The sequence below is a fragment of the Oncorhynchus gorbuscha genome, linkage group LG14 (genome assembly GCF_021184085.1).
Source record: "Oncorhynchus gorbuscha isolate QuinsamMale2020 ecotype Even-year linkage group LG14, OgorEven_v1.0, whole genome shotgun sequence".
NCBI classification, from domain to species: domain Eukaryota; kingdom Metazoa; phylum Chordata; class Actinopteri; order Salmoniformes; family Salmonidae; genus Oncorhynchus; species Oncorhynchus gorbuscha.
This window is the reverse complement of record NC_060186.1, coordinates 32,656,966-32,678,597: the sequence shown is the minus strand read 5'-3', so window position 1 is coordinate 32,678,597 and position 21,632 is coordinate 32,656,966. Positions and strand designations below refer to the sequence as shown.

The following is a 21,632-nucleotide window of genomic DNA, read 5'->3' as shown; positions in this document are numbered from 1 at the left end:
TTCAGATGTTTCAATGAGGAGACTCTCAGTTACATAGCAGATGTCCAGTTTTTCCTGAAAGATTCTTGTGTAGGACACAACGTTCCGTTTTGTTACTATGCATTTGGCTACCGAAACTAACCGAAAATTCAGTCACCTACACGTCAAACTTTTTTCCGAATTAACTCCATAATATCGACTGAAACATGGAAAACGTTGTTTGAATCAATCCTCAAGGTGTTTTGTCATATATCTCTTCATTGAAATGCCAGTCCTAGAAGCCTGCATTCTTCTCTGATTCGGATGGAAAAATACTGGTAGGTGACTTTTGCGCACAAATTTCCACGCAGACACCGTGCGGGACACTTGGCAATTGTAGTCTCTTATGGTCAATCTTCCAATGATATGCCTACAAATACGTCACAATGCTGCAGACACCTTGGGGAAACGCTAGAAAGTGTCCGTTCATTCCTGTCGCATTCACAGCCATATAAGGCGATCATGGAAAACGTACCCTCAAAACTCCTGTTCATTTCCTGGTCGCTCAAACATCTTGGTTTTGCCTGTAGCTTTAGTTCGAAGGCACTCACAGTGAAAATCTTTGCAGTTCTGGAAACGTCAGAGTGTCTTCGTGACAAAATATTGCGCTTAAAACGGGCACGTCTTTTTATCCAAAAATGAAATACTGCCCCTAGAGTCTTAACAGGTTAAGGCAATGCATCCAAATACTAATTGAGTGCATGTAAACGTCTGACCCACTGGGAATGTGATGTAAGAAATAAAAGCTGAAATAAATCACTCCACTATTATTCTGACATTTCACATTCTTAAAATAAAGTGGTGATCCTAACTGACCTAAAACAGGGAATTTTTACTAGGATTAAATGTCAGGAATTGTGAAAAAGTGAGTTTAAATGTATTTGGTTAAGGTGTATGTAAACTTCCGACTTCATCTGTACATTATTTATCATTCATTTCTATTGGGCACAAAATCATCTGAAACAACCAAAACAAACAGCAAATGCAGACAACAGTTTGTAGAGTTACAAGCTTGATGTAATCATTGCATGCTATGAATATGGGCCAAAACTATACTTGACTACTTTAATACACATAAGTGAATTTGTCCAAATACGTTTGGTCCCTAAAAACGGGGCCTATGTAAAAACGTTTTTTTAAATATTGTAATTTAAACAGTTTACCCAATATGGATGAAAATACCCTCCAATTAATGCTGACTGTCTGCACTTCAACTAGTCTGTCATTATACCATTTCATATCCAAAGTGCTAACATACAGAGCCAGAACAAAAAAAAATTATGTTTTGTAGATCACTGTTGTATGTATTTTCCAAAAGTATCGAATGTGAAGTGCTTTTGAAGTGCCCAATGCACAGCCAGTCTTGCCCAAATGGTCCATTCTTGCTGCCCACGTGATAATGAGGACCAATATGGAAATAAGTTGGAAGACTTAATTGTTTTTTAAATTCTCTATCATTTTTATGTATTGTTGTCCTCACATGAATTAGTCACCTCTATATGCATTTTAAACATGTCCAATAGAATGTATTAATTCAAGCAAGGCCCGAGACTCGAGTCCAGTGTACATTTGTCTTAGTTGATTTGTTTCAGTACAGCAGTGTTACAAAGTCCTTGCTGCAAAACACACACATCGGTTTTACCTTGTGGGGACATCAGCAGGTTGACGCTCTCCAGCACATCCAGGAAGAGCTCGTTGCGACGGTACTTGATGCCCTCGCGACGCCAGCCGATCTGCCCAGTCACCTGACTGGTGATCTGAGACTGCTCCTCCTTGGACTGGAGACAGAGAGGGGGAGAAAAGGGAGGGATAGACAGAGATGGAGGAAAAGGACAGGTAGGAGAGAGAAACAAGTGGTTGATAAAGAGAGGAAAAAGGAGGGATGGACAGAGAGGAAAAGGACAGGGAGGAGTAGAGAAAGGGGATTTACAGAGAGAGGACAAGGGAGGAAAGAGAGAAGAGGGATGGACAGAGGAAAAGGACAGGGAGGAGTAGAGAAAAGGGATGGACAGAGGACAAGGAGGAGGAAAGAGAGAGGAGGGATTGACAGAGAGAGGACAAGGAGGAGGAAAGAGGGATGGACAGAGAGGGAAAGGACAGGGAGGAGTAGAGAAACAAGGGATTTACAGAGAGGACAAGGAGGAGGAAAGAGATAGGAGGGATTGACAGAGGACAAGGAGGAGGAAAGAGAGAAGAGGGATTGACAGAGAGAGGACAAGGAGGAGGAAAGAGAGAGGAGTGATGGAGAAAAAGAGAAGCGGGTAAAAGGACAGTGAGGAAGAAAAGTAGGGACAGAGATCGGGGAGAGAGAAAATGAGAATGTCATTTTTTTTTTTTTTTACCAGGCAAGTCAGAACAAATTCTTATTCTTATTCTCTTATTTACAATGACGACCTACCGGGGAACAGTGGGTTATCGGCCTTCTTCAGGCGCAGAACGACAAATGTTCACCGTGTCAGCTTGGGGATTCAATCCAGCAACCTTTCGGTTACTGGCCCAACGATCTAACCATTAGGCTTCCTGTCGCCCCATGCCAGATTGTTATGCCTGTTAACACTTTTCACCTGGGTAATTCTAACGACAACTCATTCTGTAAAGTTGGACTCTGCAATATGTTGGTCATATATCCGTAAGGAGACAGTCACCCCTCTGTGCAAGTTGTTAAACAGCCGAGTCTGCCTTTAAACAACCAATCAAAAGGGAGAGTACTCACATGGTGCTGGAGAATGAAATGACCAAGGGATAAACGGCAGCCACGTAGCACAAAGACAGACAGACACGGAGAGACAGAGACACACACAGAAAGCGAGCCAGCAAGAGAAAAATACATTACACAAGTCTACATCGAATTCATCACTGTCATCAGCTCTGACCGAAGCCATCCCTCATACCCAACATCAACAGCTGAAAAGGTATACTACAGTGTGACTACCACACAGTCCAAACTGGATGAGAGATAACTTAAAATAATGATCATGGTGCCCACCTGGCTCTTGATGCCCGTTTGAGTGATGAAGGTCTTCAGTGCGCCAGTCTCCGAGTTCTGGGGGTAGCCAAAGTCCAGGATCTCTACAAGGGACAAGGGGACCGTGAGACCACACACTTCTGCTATGAGCTCACCAGATGGGCTCACAAAGAAACACCATATTTTATGTAACCCTTATTTGACCAGGTAAATTCAGAGACCGTGTTGAACATGAGTGACGATCTGGGAAATGGTTGCAGGAGAGGGGTTGTTTCCAACCGTTACTCTCATGAAGTAAAAAAACAATATTGTCTTTCCCAAACATCATAGATCAGAAGAAAGTTGTACTTGTATGTTTTTAAAACATTTCCACTGCTACATTTTCTGTATATTGCTATTCACCTAAAGAAAATGAATATGTGGCCTAGCTGGTCTAGGGGTAATGGCGCAGCTTCTGGCACACATGCACAGGCAGGGCATAAGTTTTAAATCTGGCCAACTGCCTTAGACACAACCTCTCCACCTTTCACCACTATACTTCAATGTCACTATCTGTATAAAACATTTATTTTTAAAAAATGTAAAAAGTCATTTTTGAAAAGAAAAGCAATCATAATAATATCACCAATATCTTGAGTGGATATTAGCAAGTCTGCAATGTCTGTCACCGTCACACAGCACACCTCGACATCTGCCGGCGCTATATTTTCTTTAGGTTGAGATTTTCTTGCTTAAAAGTCACAAAAATCTAAACCTAAAAAAACAACAGCACAGCAGAAAGGCTGACCGCAGCACGAGAGAACCACTTCAAGATGTGGCATGACGATTGTGTGGAATTCCTGTAAAGTTTATTAGGTTGTTGTAAAACGATTGGGGAAATAACATGCTGTAAATGAGACCACACACACTAGGGATGGGCACAGTTATTAAACTATTCTAATATCTGAACGGATTTTAGTATTCAATTACTTTTTGGGGGGGAAAAAGACTATTTTTTCAATGAAAAGACTGTCCAAAATGAAATGATCTATGTGATATTGCTACAAGGGCTGACCCCATTTAGCCAACTAGTCGATTGTTTGCTCGATAGGCTGTTGGTCGAGCGAGATTTCTTTAGTCGAGCAGTAGCAAAAAATAAAATAATGGTGTACAAGACACCAGTCTGATTCGCACTGAGTGGACTGACCCATTGTGGAGGTCATGGGGATGACACAGTCCACCAGTCTAAGACGTGCTACTGAAATTGTATTTGGTTATATTACATAAGAATAATGGTGCGACACTAATAAAGATTAGATTATAACAAAATGCGCTGTCTACCTCATTGGATAGTGGTCGCTGTAGGTAATGTCATTATCATTAGTAGACCTTAGTATAGCAGCCTTGTATAACAACCATGTCATTATCATTAGTAGACCTTAGTATAGCAGCCTTGTATAACAACCATGTCATTATCATTAGTAGACCTTAGTATAGCAGCCTTGTATAACCACCATGTCATTATCATTAGTAGACCTTAGTATAGCAGCCTTGTATAACAACCATGTCATTATCATTAGTAGACCTTGGTATAGCATCCTTGTATAACAACCATGGAGCTGTAGGTAATGTCAATATCATTAGTAGACCTTAGTATAACAGCCTTGTATAACAACCATGGAGCTGTAGGTAATGTCAATATCATTAGTAGACTTTAGTATAACAGCCTTGTATAACAACCATGGATCTGTAGGTAATGTCATTATCATTAGTAGACCTTAGTATAGAAGCCTTGTATAACAACCATGGATCTGTAGGTAATGTCATTATCATTAGTAGACCTTAGTATAGCAGCCTTGTTTAACAACCATGTCATTATCATTAGTAGACCTTAGTATAGCAGCCTTGTATAACCACAAAGGAACCAAAAATGAACCTGATATCAACGTCCGAGAAAAAACGTGTTTTTCAGCGTCCTGTAAAATATATATTTTTAACATACAGAACACTGTTTGATCTTTCTTTCAGAAAAAAAAATAATCTAACTTCACTGTCTGGACAATACGTATTTAAGAGCTCTTTTCAACGTCATTTTGCTTACTGGGACTATTTTAGTATTGCGGGAGGCAGCATTTTTTGGTCTTGCCTATGGCGGCAGAAGGGCAAAGACCGGCTCTGGCTATAGATCAGGCTCAATTATGCCCTACTTGGACAGGATTCGTTTTAAATGGGGGAGGTCGGGTAATGTAATTATGTGCACAGCACAAAGCACAAAACACCTCAACTGTAATTTTTGTTCCATCCGAAACTGCCATATCAGCCATTTTTACATGTCAGGAGAGTAACAATTCCAGCCAGAATAACCTACTGTTTGTTAGTGAACGCCAATGTCCTCTGATAATATTAGTCTCATGCGACTCGACATCCCCGTGTTTTGAGAAATGTCTGCGTTTGACAGGTGTTGCTCACGGTTTGTGCAAGAAAACCATAACTGATTGGATAAATTGACAACGGATGTTCAAGGAGGTCACTGTCTCGAGCAGTTACTTTTCTTTTAACATCATAAAGTCTGAGCCTGGCCCAGCTCAATCAAATCAATTGCTGGTCGACTCCCACTAGTCATTTATGTGTCTTAATAATTCAATCTAAGTGTGTGCTTAAAAGCACAAGGCAAGCTCAGTGAATATAGTCGATTTGATTAAAACGCATAGGAGGTATCATGAGGTATCACGATTAAAAATGTCAACCAATTGATTGATCGAAAGGACATCACTTTTTTATGTCGGGGCAGCCCTAATTGCTACATATATAAGGATAGACCATGACAATCGAAATGTTAGTAAAAAATATTTCTATTACACTTTTTATGAGTGCACCCTATAAAAAAAGACATACCGGTAGCCTACACACTTTGTAACTTGCTATTGGTCGGGCAATCAAAGCAGCACTACATTCAGAGGCTCCATGTGTCGCAAATAAAGTGGTAGATTTCTAAATCAATTCAAAATGAAATTACAATTATGGAATGAAGTTGGCTAAATGAGAAGGAGCAGGCTACAATGATCAACCAACAGGTAAGGCTGTTTTTGTAGACAAGGACGAAGAGCGCTGCAAAATAGCCTCAATTAGCCTTGCTGGCTAGCTAGCTGGCGTCTTTACATCGATGTGATGTTGTCAAGACAAGACACTACCAGATGAGATGATAGATAACCTATCGCTGCAATACGTGTCCTCCATCTCACACACTGGCCCCTGGCCCTCTCCCACCCTTCTGCTAAAAACAACAAGCAGAGTACACCGGCTCTTTCCTGAGTAGCGCCCCCATTGAAGTAAGAAAATACAGTGGGGCAAAAAAAGTATTTAGTCAGCCACCAATTGTGCAAGTACTCCCACTTAAAAAGATGAGAGAGGCCTGTAATTTTCATCATAGGTACACTTCAACTATGACAGACTAAATGAGGGGGGAAAAATCCAGAAAATCACATTGTAGGATTTTTAATTTATTTATTTGCAAATTATGGTGGAAAATAAGTATTTGGTCACCTACAAACAAGCAAGATTTCTGGCTCTCACAGACCTGTAATTTCTTCTTTAAGAGGCTCCTCTGTCCTCCACTCGTTACCTGTATTAATGGCACTTGTTATCAGTATAAAAGACACCTGTCCACAACCTCAAACAGTCACACTCCAAACTCCACTATGGCCAAGACCAAAGAGCTGTCAAAGGACACCAGAAACAAAATTGTAGACCTGCACCAGGCTGAGAAGACTGAATCTGCAATAGGTAAGCAGCTGGGTTTGAAGAAATCAACTGTGGGAGCAATTATTAGGAAATGGAAAACATACAAGACCACTTATAATCTCCCTCGATCTGGGGCTCCACGCAAGATCTCACCCCTTGGGGTTAAAATGATTACAAGAACGGTGAGCAAAAATCCCAGAACCACACGGGGGGACCTAGTGAATGACCTGCAGAGAGCTGGGACCAAAGTAACAAAGCCTACCATCAGTAACACACTACGCCGCCAGGGACTCAAATCCTGCAGTGCCAGACGTGTCCCCCTGCTTAAGCCAGTACATGTCCAGGCCCATCTGAAGTTTGCTAGAGAGCATTTGGATGATCCAGAAGAAGATTGGGAGAATGTCATATGAGAGATCAAGATGGCATAGCAGTTCAGACGTCTTTTGTCCTCGTCTTGTCGTGTCCTGTATATATATATATATATATATATATATTTACAACTTTTTTCACATACATTTCATTTTCAAAACACTCTCCTGCAACCCGCCTCACCAATTTAATCCTCCAAGAAGCTAGTTCAGAAGCTAGTTCAGAAGCTAGTTCAGAAGCTAGTTCAGAAGCTAGTTCAGAAGCTAGTTCAGAAGCTAGTTAGCTTCTTTACTGGCAAATTGTTAGTACTCCGCTAACCACGGCTTGTGGTCATCAGCTATCCTTTAGCTCGAAAATCTATCGCCAGTTTTGTATGGCGTGGCTCGGAACGGAACATACCGGACCAATTTCTCTCTCCATGTCCCTGGATTTCAACTGCTCTCTGGACATTCATACCCGGATCTCACAGCTAGCTAGCTGCTATCCGTGTGACTATCGGCTTTCGTCGATTCCGGAGCAAACATCAATTATTCTGGAGCTAGCCAGCTCCGTCAATCACTCCTGAGTTCCATCAATCACTCCTGGGCTGCAGTCACCTATCCGGACCCGTTTTACTGCCTACGCGGAGCCCCACCGGGCCTTCACAACTGGACTGCTCCTCCGTCGCGACGTGACCTGAACGCCCATCTGCGGCCTGCTAACCGTTAGCTGTCTTACCGGCTGCTATCTGAATAGACAACCGGACAATTTATTTATTTTTATTATTATTATGTTTTATTTATTTTTATTTATTTTTATTATTATTTTATTTATTTTTATTATTATTATGTTTTATTTATTTTTATTATTATGTTTTCTTCTTGGGCCTCTATAACTATACCTATTACCTATACCTATTGTTTTTATACCTATACCTATTGTTTTTATTTTTGTTGTTGTGTGATTTGGATTAATCCCCTCTACCACACGGAACCCCACTAATCTACTGACGGAACGCAAGAGGTGGCTAACAACAGACCTCCATCCTATGCTAGCTTGCTACCGATGGCCTGTGACCCCCCAACCAACCTCTCCAATCACTGGACCCTTTTGATCACTCGACTAAGCATGCCTCTCCTTAATGTCAATATGTCTTGTCCATTGCTGTTCTGGTTAGTGTTTATTGGCTTATTTCACTGTAGAGCCTCTAGTCCTGCTCACTATACCTTATCCAACCTATTAGTTCCACCACCCACACATGCAATGACATCTCCTGGTTTCAATGATGTTTCTAGAGACAATATCTCTCTCTTCATCACTAAATACCTAGGTTTACCTCCACTGTATTCACATCCTACCATACCTTTTCTGTACATTATACCTTGATGCCATTTTATCGCCCCCAGAAACCTCCTTTTACTCTCTGTTCCAGACGTTCTAGACGACCAATTCTTATTGCTTTTAGCCGCACCCTTATTCTACTCCTCCTATGTTCCTCTGGCGATGTAGAGGTGAATCCAGGCCCTGCAGTGCCTAGCTCCACTCCTATTCCGCAGGCGCTCTCTTTTGACGACTTCTGTAACCGTAATAGCCTTGGTTTTATGAATGTTAACATTAGAAGCCTCCTCCCTAAGTTTGTTCTATTCACTGCTTTAGCACACTCTGCCAACCCGGATGTTCTAGCTGTGTCTGAATACTGGCTTAGGAAGACCACCAAAAATTCAGAAATGTTAATTCAAAACTACAACATTTTCAGACAAGATAGAACTGCCAAAAGGGGGCGGTGTTGCAATCTAATGCAAAGATAGCCTGCAGAGTTCTGTCCTACTATCCAGGTCTGTACCCAAACAATTTGATCTTCTACTTTTAAAAATCCACCTCTCTAAAAACAAGTCTCTCACCGTTGCCACCTGCTATAGACCACCCTCTGCCCCCAGCTGTGCTCTGGACACCATTTGTGAACTGATTGCCCCCCATCTATCTTGAAAGCTCGTGCTGCTAGGCGACCTAAACTGGAACATGCTTAACACCACAGCCATCCTACAATCTAAACTGGATGCCCTCAATCTCACACAAATTATCAATGAACCTACCAGGTACCTCCCCAAAGCCTTAAACACAGGCACCCTCATAGATATCATCCTAACCAACTTCCCCTCTAAATACACCTCTGCTGTCTTCAACCAAGATCTCAGCGATCACTGCCTCATCACCTGCATCCGTAATGGGTCAGCGGTCAAACGACCTCCACTCATCACTGTAAAACGCTCCCTGAAACACTTCAGCGAGCAGGCCTTTCTAATCGACCTGGCCGGGGTATCCTGGAAGGATATTGATCTCATCCCGTCAGTAGAGGATGCCTGGATATCTTTTTTTAAATGCTTTCCTAACCATCTTATATAAAACATGCCCCATTCAAGAAATTTTGAACCAGGAACAGATATAGCCCCTGGTTCTCCCCAGACCTGACTGCCCTTAACCAACACAAAAACATCCTATGGCGTTCTGCATTAGCATTGAACAGCCCCACGTGATATGCAGCTGTTCAGGGAAGCTAGAAACCATTATACACAGGCAGTTAGAAAAGCCAAGGCTAGCTTTTTCAAGCAGAAATTTGCTTCCTGCAACACTGACTCAAAAAAGTTCTGGGACACTGTAAAGTCCATGGAGAATAAGAACACCTCCTCCCAGCTGCCCACTGCACTGAAGATAGGAAACACCGTCACCACTGATAAATCCACCATAATTGAGAATTTCAATAAGCATTTTTCTACGACTGGCCATGCTTTCCACCTGGCTACTCCTACCCCGGTCAACAGCATTGCACCCCCAACAGCAACTCGCCCAAGCCTTCCATTTGTCCTTCTCCCAAATCCATTCAGCTGATGTTCTGAAAGAGCTGCAAAATCTGGACCCCTACAAATCAGCCGGGCTAGACAATCTGGACCCTTTCTTTCTAAAATTATCTGCCGAAATTGTTGCCACCCCTATTACTAGCCTATTCAACCTCTCTTTCGTGTCGTCTGAGATTCCCAAAGATTGGAAAGCAGCTGCGGTCATCCCCCTCTTCAAAGGGGGGGACACTCTTGACCCAAACTGCTACAGACCTATATCTATCCTACCATGCCTTTCTAAGGTCTTCGAAAGCCAAGTCAACAAACAGATTACCGACCATTTCGAATCTCACCATACCTTCTCTGCTATGCAATCTGGTTTCAGAGCTGGTCATGGGTGCACCTCAGCCACGCTCAAAGTCCTAAACGATATCTTAACCGCCATCGATAAGAAACATTACTGTGCAGCCGTATTCATTGATCTGGCCAAGGCTTTCGACTCTGTCAATCACCACATCCTCATAGGCAGACTCAACAGCCTTGGTTTCTCAAATGATTGCCTCGCCTGGTTCACCAACTACTTCTCTGATAGAGTTCAGTGTGTCAAATCGGAGGGTCTGCTGTCCGGACCTCTGGCAGTCTATGGGGGTGCCACAGTGTTCAATTCTTGGACCGACTCTCTTCTCTGTATACATCAATGAGGTCGCTCTTGCTGCTGGTGCATCTCTGATACACCTATACGCAGACGACACCATTCTGTATACTTCCGGCCCTTCTTTGGACACGGTGTTAACAACCCTCCAGGCAAGCTTCAATGCCATACAACTCTCCTTCCGTGGTCTCCAATTGCTCTTAAATACAAGAAAAACTAAATGCATGCTCTTCAACCGATCGCTACCAGCACCTACCCGCCTGTCCAACATCACTACTCTGGACGGCTCTGACTTAGAATACGTGGACAACTACAAATACTTAGGTGTCTGGTTAGACTGTAAACTCTCCTTCAAGACCCATATCAAACATCGCCAATCCAAAGTTAAATCTAGAATTGGCTTCTTATTTCGCAACAAAGCATCCTTCACTCATGCTGCCAAACATACCCTTGTAAAACTGACCATCCTACCAATCCTCGACTTTGGCGATGTCATTTACAAAATAGCCTCCAATACCCTACTCAACAAATTGGATGCAGTCTATCACAGTGCAATCCATTTTGTCACCAAAGCCCAAAATATACTAGCCACCATTGTGACCTGTACGCTCTCGTTGGCTGGCCCTCGCTTCATACTCGTCGCCAAACCCACTGGCTCCATGTAATCTACAAGACCCTGCTAGGTAAAGTCCCCCCTTATCTCAGCTCGCTGGTCACCATAGCATCTCCCACCTGTAGCACTCGCTCCAGCAGGTATATCTCTCTAGTCACCCCCAAAACCAATTCTGTCTTTGGCCGCCTCTCCTTCCAGTTCTCTGCTGCCAATGACTGGAACGAACTACAAAATCCTCTGAAACTGGAAACACTTAGCTCCCTCACTAGCTTTAAGCACCAACTGTCAGAGCAGCTCACAGATTACTGCACCTGTACATAGCCCACCTATAATTTAGCCCAAACAACTACCTCTTTCCCAACTGTATTTAATTTATTTATTTTGCTCCTTTGCACCCCATTATTTTTTTATTTCTACTTTGCACATTCTTCCATTGCAAAACTACCATTCCAGTGTTTTACTTGCTATATTGTATTTACTTTGCCACCATGGCCTTTTTTGCCTTTCCCTCCCTTCTCACCTCATTTGCTCACATTGTATATAGACTTGTTTATACTGTATTATTGACTGTATGTTTTACTCCATGTGTAACTCTGTGTCATATCTGTCCAGCTGCTTTGCTTCATCTTGGCCAGGTCGCAATTGTAAATGAGAACTTGTTCTCAACTTGCCTACCTGGTTAAATAAATAATATGGTCAGATGAAACCAAAATATCACTTTTTGGTAAAAACTCAACTCGTCTTTTTTGGAGGACAAAGAATGCTGAGTTGCATCCAAAGAACACCATCCCTACTGTTAAGCATGGGGGAGGAAACATCATGCTTTGGGGCTGTTTTTCTGCAAGGGGACCAGGATGACTGATCCGTGTAAAGGAAAGAACGAATGGGGCCATGTATCGTGAGATTTTGAGTGAAAACCTCCTTCCATCAGCAAGGGCATTGAAGATGAAACGTGGCTGGGTCTTTCAGCATGACAATGATCCCAAACACACCGCCCGGGCAACGAAGAAGTGGCTTCGTAAGAAGCATTTCAAGGTCCTGGAGTGGCCTAGCCAGTCTCCAGATCTCAACCCCATAGAAAATCTTTGGAGGGAGTTGAAAGTCAGTGTTGCCCAGCAACAGCCCCAAAACATCACTGCTCTAGAGGAGATCTGCATGGAGGAATGAGCCAAAATACCAGCAACAGTGTGTGAAAACCTTGTGAAGACTTACAGAAAACGTTTGACCTCTGTCATTGCCAACAAAGGGTATATATCAAAGTATTGAGATAAACTTTTGTTATTGACCAAATACTTATTTTCCACCAAAATAAATAAATTCATTAAAAATCCTACAATGTGATTTTCTGGAATTGTTTTCCTCATTTTGTCTGTCATAGTTGAAGTGTACCTATGATGAAAAATACAGGCCTCTCTCATATTTTTAAGTGGGAGAAGTTGCACAATTGGTGGCTGACTATATACTTTTTGCCCCACTGTATATATATCATATTTAAAACATGCATTTCAATTATCGGGATATCCACATTTAAAAAAAATATTATTTGAATTTGGCAATCAATTCAAATGCTCATCCCTAACACACACACACACACACACACACACACACACACACACACACACACACACACACACACACACACACACACACACACACACACACACACACACACACACACACACACACACACACACACACACACACACACACACACACCAGCTCTGCTCTTTCCTTACGATATCCTAAAAAAGTAGCAAAAGAAAAGGCTTTCTTTACCATCCAGCAGCTCGTAGATCAGCACAAAGTTGTTCTTGATGTTCTCCTCGCTGATCTTGCCGAAGTAGGCTGTCATGACGTCGCACATCTTAAGATGAGATAAAATAATACACAGTTATTTATTAATCCCCAAGGAAGAACATTCTATTGCGCCAGCCAATACATACAACACGAATAAATATACCTTGTAGAGAAACTCGAACACCATGGCGGCGTTGACATTCTGCTTGGTGACCGCCGCCAGCCAGATGTTGGAGCGCTTGACGTGGAAGAAACTGGTGCGGGCGATGTTGGTGACCGGCGAGCGCACCTGCTGCCGTGCATGGATCACGTTCACGCGGAACGCATCCACCGCGTTGCGCCTGGATACACAAATACAGAAAAGAAAGGGAGGGGGTTGTTAGAGACATTAAAAAGCTAGACCTTGAGCAGCAAACACACACGGAAGAGGAACAAAGTGTTAGAGACATTTACAGTAGGGAGAACAAGTATTTGATAAACTGCCGATTTTGCAGGTTTTCCTACTTACAAAGCATGTAAAGGTCTGTAATTTGTATCATAGGTACACTTCAACTGTGAGAGACAGAATCTAAAACAAAAATCCAGAAAAATCACATTGTATGATTTTTAAGTAAATAAATTGCATGACATAAGTATTTGATCATCTACCAACCAGTAAGAATTCCAGCTCTCACAGACCTGTTAGTTTTTCTTTAAGAAGCCCTCCTGTTCTCCACTTATTACCTGTATTAACTGCACCTGTTTGAACTCGTACCTGTCCACACACTCAATCAAACAGACTCCAACCTCTCCACAATGGCCAAGACCAGAGAGCTGTGTAAGGACATCAGGGCTAAAATTGTAGACCTGCACAATCCTGGGATGGACTACAGGACAATAGGCAAGCAGCTTGGTGAGAAGGCAACAACTGTTGGCGCAATTATTAGAAAATGGAAGAACAGGCAGTGGTTCGGGTGGTTGATGTCCTTGATGATCTTTATGGCCTTCCTGTAACATCGGGTGGTGTAGGTGTCCTGGAGGGCAGGTAGTTTGCCCCCGGTGATGCGTTGTGCAGACCTCACTACCCTCTGGAGAGACTTACGGTTGAGGGCGGAGAAGTTGCCGTACCAGGTGGTGATACAGCCCGCCAGGATGCTCTCGATTGTGCATCTGTAGAAGTTTGTGAGTGCTTTTGGTGACAAGCCGAATTTCTTCAGCCTCCTGAGGTTGAAGAGGCGCTGCTGCGCCTTCTTCACGACGCTGTCAGTGTGAGTGGACCAATTCAGTTTGTCTGTGATGTGTATGCCGAGGAACTTAAAACTTGCAACCCTCTCCACTACTGTTCCATCGATGTGGATAGGGGGGTGTTCCCTCTGATGTTTCCTGAAGTCCACAATCATCTCCTTAGTTTTGTTGACGTTGAGTGTGAGGTTATTTTCCTGACACCACACTCCGAGGGCCCTCACCTCCTCCCTGTAGGCCGTCTCGTCGTTGTTGGTAATCAAGCCTACCACTGTTGTGTCGTCCGCAAACTTGATGATGGAGTTGGAGGCGTGCGTGGCCACGCAGTCGTGGGTGAACAGGGAGTACAGGAGAGGGCTCAGAACGCACCCTTGTGGGGCCCCCGTGTTGAGGATCAGCGGGGAGGAGATGTTGTTGCCTACCCTCACCACCTGGGGGCGGCCCGTCAGGAAGTCCAGTACCCAGTTGCACAGGGCGGGGTCGAGACCCAGGGTCTCGAGCTTGATGACGAGCTTGGAGGGTACTATGGTGTTGAATGCCGAGCTGTAGTCGATGAACAGCATTCTCACATAGGTATTCCTCTTGTCCAGATGGGTTAGGGCAGTGTGCAGTGTGGTTGAGATTAATTAATTACTTAAAAATCATACACTGTGATTTTTGTTTTAGATTCCGTCTCTCACAGTTGAAGTGTACCTATGATACAAATGACAGACCTCTACATGCTTTGTAAGTAGGAAAACCTGCAAAATTGGCAGTGTATCAAATACTTGTTCTCCCCACTGTAACTATTAGGCAAGTAAAGATATGAGATGATTGAACGTGAAAGAGGGGGAGAGTGAAAAAGGACCATGAGATGCACGGAAGAACCGGTAAAGGGGAATGTAGCCTACATCTGGAGAAAAAGAAACCCGGCTTTAATAGGGGGTTGTCACTGCAGCTGGCAGGCCCGGCAAGACACTTTCAGTCAGGACATGATCAGTTGCCAAGCAAGCATATCATCTTACCTATTCCTACGGTAGCCAATGGACAAGACGATGTACATGGAGAGAAATGGTACCAGCAAAAAGAGTGGAGAGAAACAGCAAAGATAAGAGGGAAAGGAGATGGATAATGAAAATGGGAATCAGGGCAGAGGGTTAGGAAGAGATACAAGCACACCAGTGTTTCCATTAGCCGGTGTTGGGTTCTGAGAATTTAAATATACTTATTCATGTCACTGAGGGAGAAAGGGTAATGTATAACGTTTACATGATGTCAACATATGTTATTGTTCACCATCAGGGATCATATGGGAGGGATCTTCTGGGAGAAGAGAAAGTCTGGTACCAGTCACCATGACAGCCGTGAGTTGGAGGAGTGAGCCGTTTGGGCAGAGGTCAGATGAAGTGAGGAAGAACAGATATCACTAAGGTTCTGTCTAGCAACAGAGATGCATTGGCTGTTCAGATGTGCCGGAGACTCAGCATAGGAGAAAGGATTAAATATCAGTGCTTGTGTGAATATGTCTTTCTCTGTTCAGCTGTTCGATCCTTTGGGATGGATAAACTTGGTTAAAGCTTTCATAATGTCCGTCGAGTTCTTACTCTGATATTTAGAACCTAACACTGGCAAAACAAAGGAAAGCTATGAAATAAAATTGTAGCAGGCATCCCGATGTCATGCTTAATTAAGCACCATTCTCTCACTCCTTATGCGCTGTCTTACGTGCATGCGCCTGCTACGAGAGAGAGAGAGAGGGAGAGAGAGAAGCCCTGGCCTTTTTCATTGAGGTAAAACAAAAGACAGGGGGGGGTGGTATGCCTATTGCCTAAGAGGAATGTAGTGGACAATATTGTAGTGGGCATTTATATTCATTATTATTATAAGCCTATTTATTAATCTAAACCAGCTCTTTAAATATGCACTTGTTGTGTTTCATTCTGTTGAGACATTTTTGTTGGCAAAATTAAGTGAGATCTGTCTTTTTAATTGTTTGCTCCTTATTAAGTTATATGAAAGTCAGTTGTAAATAAATAACATTAACCGATTGCTGTCATTTTTTGGGTACGGTTGGCACGAGCATTTGTTGGTAATTGCTGCAATACACAGTGTACAAAACATTAGAAACACCTGCTCTTTCCTTTAGAATGAAAAGGTGAATCCGGGTGAAAGCTGTATTGATGTCACCTGTTAAATCCACTTCAATCAGTGTAGATCAGTTGTCACCAACCGGTCGATCTCCAAAGCATTCAGTCGATGGCCAACGATAAAACCTAGCGTTACAATTTTTTTTTAATTAAGTCTCATGCGGTTGGGTGCACCTGATTCAGCTGTCCTGACGCCGGGTAGGCAACATGTGCCCATTTTACAATGAATGAATAGGAAAGTGTATCTATTGTTGTTATTAGCAGCTTGGGCCTTTTTTTATATTAATAAGGAATATTTAACTTTCTCTGGTCATAGGAGTAACAACATGAATTTGTGCATGACGCAGAAATAATGCGGTGCGACTCGAGTTGCCATCAGCTAGAAGGCGGTGTCCCCCTTTAGTCTGTGTCAACTGAGGACTCAAAAAGTGATCGACTCAAAAAAGGTTGGTGACCACTGGTGTAGATGAAGGGGAGGAGACATGTTAAAGGATTTTTAAGCCTCGAGACATGGATTGTGTGTGTGTGCCATCCAGAGGGTGAATGGGCAAGTAAATATTTAAGTGCCTTTGACCAGAGTATGGTAGTCCAGTGGTTGCTCCTTAAAAGTTGTGTCATACTGCAGCACACCTTGCGTGCTGCTGCAGCATTCTGTAGCAGGTTATTTAATTCTCAGACATTTATTCTGTTATTGCTAGTTTGACCACTAGAGGGCATATTTGAGAAGCATTTGATAGTCTTCCATATTGGCATTACCAGAGAATTTAAAACCGTTCTTTTAATTACATAGTATATGGGATTGATTTTAAGAAATTTGGCTTTAAGAAATTGATTAATACCATGGTGTTTCTATTCTGAGAAAAATGACAAACGAAACCCTCAGGGTTTCTGCTAAGTTGGAATGGAAAATATGGTGCTGTACAACGTGACAATCAGGAGTAGGCTACAGTATTGGAGGATTCTAATTTGTTTGCCTTCATTAGACAACTTTGTTCCAATATTTCTGTAAATCAGTGATATTTATTCCCATAGTAATTTGTTATGATCCATAACTAAATCAACATCTGCATTTTTAAAGAGTATTTATAATTATTTTATAACGAAAGCATAAAGATGCTGATGACGAAATAAAGTACGGTACAGTATATGCTTTTACATTTGGATAATAAAGCATTTTGAAGATATAAGCAACCTGTACTTGTTTATTAGGCTACTGTGCAGTCTGACAAGTAAACATAGCCTACAATACATACTGCAGTAAACATGGGCAAGTGCCTAATTCCTTACATAAGGGAGAGCAGGCCATGTCTGTATTACAGAATTCGGGCACGTGGGAGACCGGGGTTCAATTCCCCGACGGGGAGGAAGGAGTAGGCTGTCCTGGAAAATAAGAATTTGTTCTTAACTGATTCCATTTGTTATTTCATAGCTGTGATGTCTTCACTATTATTCTACAAGGTAGAAAATAGTTTTAAAAAATAAAGACAAATTCTGGAATTAGTAGGTGTCCAAACTTTTGACTGGTACTTGCTTAATTAATTCAATTAACATTATAGTGTTTCTATTCCAAACAAAACGTTTCCGTGAGGATGGAATGTAAAACATGTACAGCGTGACGTTGGGCAGTACAGTACTGGGATATTTAGCTAAGAATCCCTGTGTCGTGCGGTCAGGGCACGCGGAAGACCGGGGTTCAATTCCCCGACGGGGAGGAAGGAGTAGGCTGTCCTTGTAAATACATATTTGTTCTTAACTGACTTGCCTAGTTAAATTCAATCTGGAGTGCCTGTGCTCATAAATTCAGAGCGCTGTCAGATTGTCCGTTTGTAAATTCAGACCGTTTCGCTCGGAGCACACACTGGACATTCAGGCCGAGGAGTAGGGTTGATTTGAGCGTTCTGGCCTTACAACGGCAGTCAAGCACCCAAGATGACATTGGAAGTAGCTAGCAAGCCAGCCAGACACAAATGAGACAACCCTGACCATTTTACTCGCCCTAGCAGAGCTGGTTTGGCAGTTTGTGTGTTAACGTGAGCATTGGTGACTGTGCTGCTGGAAACAATTTAATTCAGATTTTTTGCCGACGTTTACTGACTCCGGCCATTTTCAACGGGTGTCAAGCGCTCGTTAAATAATTAATTCTGCACTCTGGTACACCCAGACGAGAGTCCTCTGAAATCGGAGTAGATAGCCAGAGCGGATTTACGAAAGCCCCCGAATGTCCATTGCGAACACACAACGACAATACTATTTAGCTAACAATGCCGGGAATAATCAAGTCAATAAACGTTGGTTAGTTAGATATCCTGTAGTTAACGTACTGGCAAGTTTGATGTATAACTACTAACGTTAGGTAGCTAGCTAACATACCGGTATATACTGCTGTAATGATATGCTATGTGGTTCGCAAGGACAGCGTAGCTAACAAATTGTCAGCCAACATAACGTGTAAGGTAACTTAATTGAAAAGTCATTACTTTATTACATTGAGTAGCAAGCTACTGTGAGCATGCGCTCTTTCGACTCTGCGGCTTGAGCATGCTTTTGGTGCACAGTCAATGTCCTGCGCGCTATCGGGAAACCTGCTCCCTGCTTGCTTCATTTGAACTTGTGCACAATTATCAGTTTATTATTTGGTTTATAATGCCCATGCATTGTCAGTTAGAGACACAGTCGTGCATTGGGCCCCAAAAGAATCAGTACACTAACTCCCCCTTGGTTGTTAAGGCAAATCTGGTCTGTGAAAGGACGGGGGGTTTTCACACCTAGCTCGGCTCTTAGACTATTCTTTAGTAAAGGTTGAAGGGTCTATTGTTAAGCTATTATTCCCGCCTCCCCAACAAACTGATGTTACTCCCTTCTCGTTCCTCGCCCTCTTTCGCGCGTCATTCTCCACCCAAGTGGCTTGCTTGTGGGCATGCTGGCAGGACCTTCGGTTATGCGTCAAGAATTTTGCATAGCAAGTTCGTATGAAGGGCTGGTTATTCACAGGCAAATTGTTATATTCTATGGAGGTACACTTGTGTCTTTTTGTCGAGAGCAAAACATTTGACTTTTTAATCAAAAATTATTGTTTAGGATTCCCGGGTGGCGCACTGGTCTAAGGCACTGCATCGCAGTGCTAGCTGTGCCACCAGAGACTCTGGGTTCGAGCCCAGGCTCTGTCACAGCTGGCCGCGACCGGGATGGTCCATGGGGCGACGCACAATTGGCCTAGCGTCGACCGGGTTAGGGAGGGTTTGGCCGGTAGGTATATCCTTGTCTCATCGCGCACTAGCGACTCCTGTGGTGGGACTGGCGCAGTGCTCACTGACCAGGTCGCAAGGTGCACTGTGTTTCCTCCGACACATCGGTGCGGCTTGCTTCTGGGTTGGATGCGAGCTGTGTTAAGCAGTGCGGCTTGGTTGGGTTGTGTTCCGTTTCGGAGGACGCATGGCGTAGTGTGTTACTGATGGTAGGCTTTGTTACTTTGGTCCCAGCTCTCTGCAGGTCATTCACTAGGTCCCCTCGTGTGGTTCTGGAATTTTTGCTCACCGTTCTTGTGATCATTTTGACCCCACGGGGTGAGATCTTGCGTGAAGCCCCAGATCGAGGGAGATTATAAGTGGTCTTGTAGGTCTTCCATTTCCTAATAATTGCTCCCACAGTTGATTTCTTCGAACCAAGCTGCTTGCAGGTCTATAATTTTGTTTCTGGTGTCCTTTGACAGCTCTTTGGTCTTGGCCATAGTGGAGTTTGGAGTGTGACTGTTTGAGGTTGTGGACAGGTGTCTTTTATACAGATAACAAGTTCAAACAGGTGCCATTAATACAGGTAACGAGTGGAGGAGAGGAGTCTCTTAACTTCTTGGATATAGGGGCGCTATTTACATTTTTGGATGAAAAACATACCCGTTTTAAACAAGATATTTTGTCATGAAAAGATGCGATTATGCATATAATTGACAGCTTTGGAAAGAAAACACTGACGTTTCCAAAACTGTAAAGATATTGTCTGTGAGTGCCACAGAACTGATGTTACAGAAGAAGAAAAAACAGATAAAAATCCAATCAGGAAGTGCCACATTTTTTGAAACCGCCTCATGCCAATGACTCCTTATATGGCTGTGAATGGGCCACGAATGAGCTTAGGCTTTCTGTCGCTTCCCCAAGGTGTCGACAGCATTGTGACGTATTTGTAGGCATATCATTGGAAGATTGACCATAAGAGACTACATCTACCAGGTGGTCGCTTGTTGTCCTCCGTCGCAATTATTGCGTAATCTCCAGCTGCAGTATTTTTCCGTTTGCTTCTGATGAGAAGCCAACTGCCACCACTGATATATTATCGAATAGATATGTGAAAAACACCTTGAGGATTCTAAACAACATTTGCCATGTTTCTGTCAATATTATGGAGCTAATTTGGAAAAAAGTTTGGCGTTGTAAGTGACTGCATTTTCCAGTCTTTTTCTTAGCCAAACGTGATGAACAAAACGGAGCTATTTCGTCTACACAAATAATCTCTTTGGAAAAAATGAACATTTGCTATCTAACTAAGAGTCTCGTCATTGAAAACATCCAAAGTTCTTCAAAGGTAAATGATTTTATTTGAATGCTTTTCTTGTTTTTGTGAAAATGTTGCCTGCTGAATGCTAGGTTTAATGCTATGCTAGGCTATCAATACTCTTACACAAAACGCTTGTGTAGCTTTGGTTGAAAAACATATTTTGAAAATCTGAGATGACAGTGTTGTTAACAAAAGGCTAAGCTTGTGTTAGAATATATTTATTTCATTTCATTTGCGATTTTCTTGAATAGGAAACGTTGCGTTATGGTAATGAGCTTGAGGCTATGATTACACTACCGGATACGGGATTGCTCGTCGCTAGAGGTTAAAAAAGTTACAGGTCTGTGAGAGCCAGAAATATTGCTTGTTTGTTATTGACCAAATACTTATTTTCCACCATAATTTGCAAATAAATTCATTAAAAATCCTACAATGTGATTTTCTGGAATTTTTCACCCTCATTTTGTCTGTCATAGTTGAAGTGTACCTATGATGAAAATTACAGGCCTCTCTCTCACCTTTTTAAGTGGGAGAACTTGCACAATTGGTGGCTGACTAAATACTTTTTTTGCCCCACTGAATATCCACAGTAAAATGAGTCCTATGTCGACATAAGGACGACTATTGTTTTCACTATACATTTTACCTCTTGGGGATGTTATTCAAAAACATAATGTTAACTTTCACTGCTATGTGGATGACACACAGCTGTACATTTCAATGAAACATGGTGAAGCCCCAAAATTGCCCTCGTTAGAAGCATGTGTTTCAGACATAAGAAAGTGGATGG

General features: G+C 42.6%; 1 protein-coding gene across 4 annotated transcripts in view; it reads right to left on the bottom strand.

Annotated features, from left to right (window-relative positions):
- The window catches only part of LOC123994805 (AP-2 complex subunit mu), a 51,593-nt gene that overhangs the window by 17,407 nt on the left and 12,554 nt on the right, over nt 1–21,632 (bottom strand). For 2 of the 4 annotated variants that reach the window (XM_046297803.1, XM_046297805.1), the window contains exons 3-7: nt 13,111–13,288; nt 12,927–13,014; nt 3,005–3,087; nt 2,732–2,737; nt 1,661–1,796 (exon numbers count right to left, since the gene is read on the bottom strand). In XM_046297803.1, coding sequence (XP_046153759.1) covers nt 1,661–1,796; nt 2,732–2,737; nt 3,005–3,087; nt 12,927–13,014; nt 13,111–13,288 — 491 coding nt within the window. The remainder of the gene's footprint in view (nt 1–1,660; nt 1,797–2,731; nt 2,738–3,004; nt 3,088–12,926; nt 13,015–13,110; nt 13,289–21,632) is intronic. The other 2 variants (XM_046297804.1, XM_046297806.1) reach the window with 1 other exon arrangement.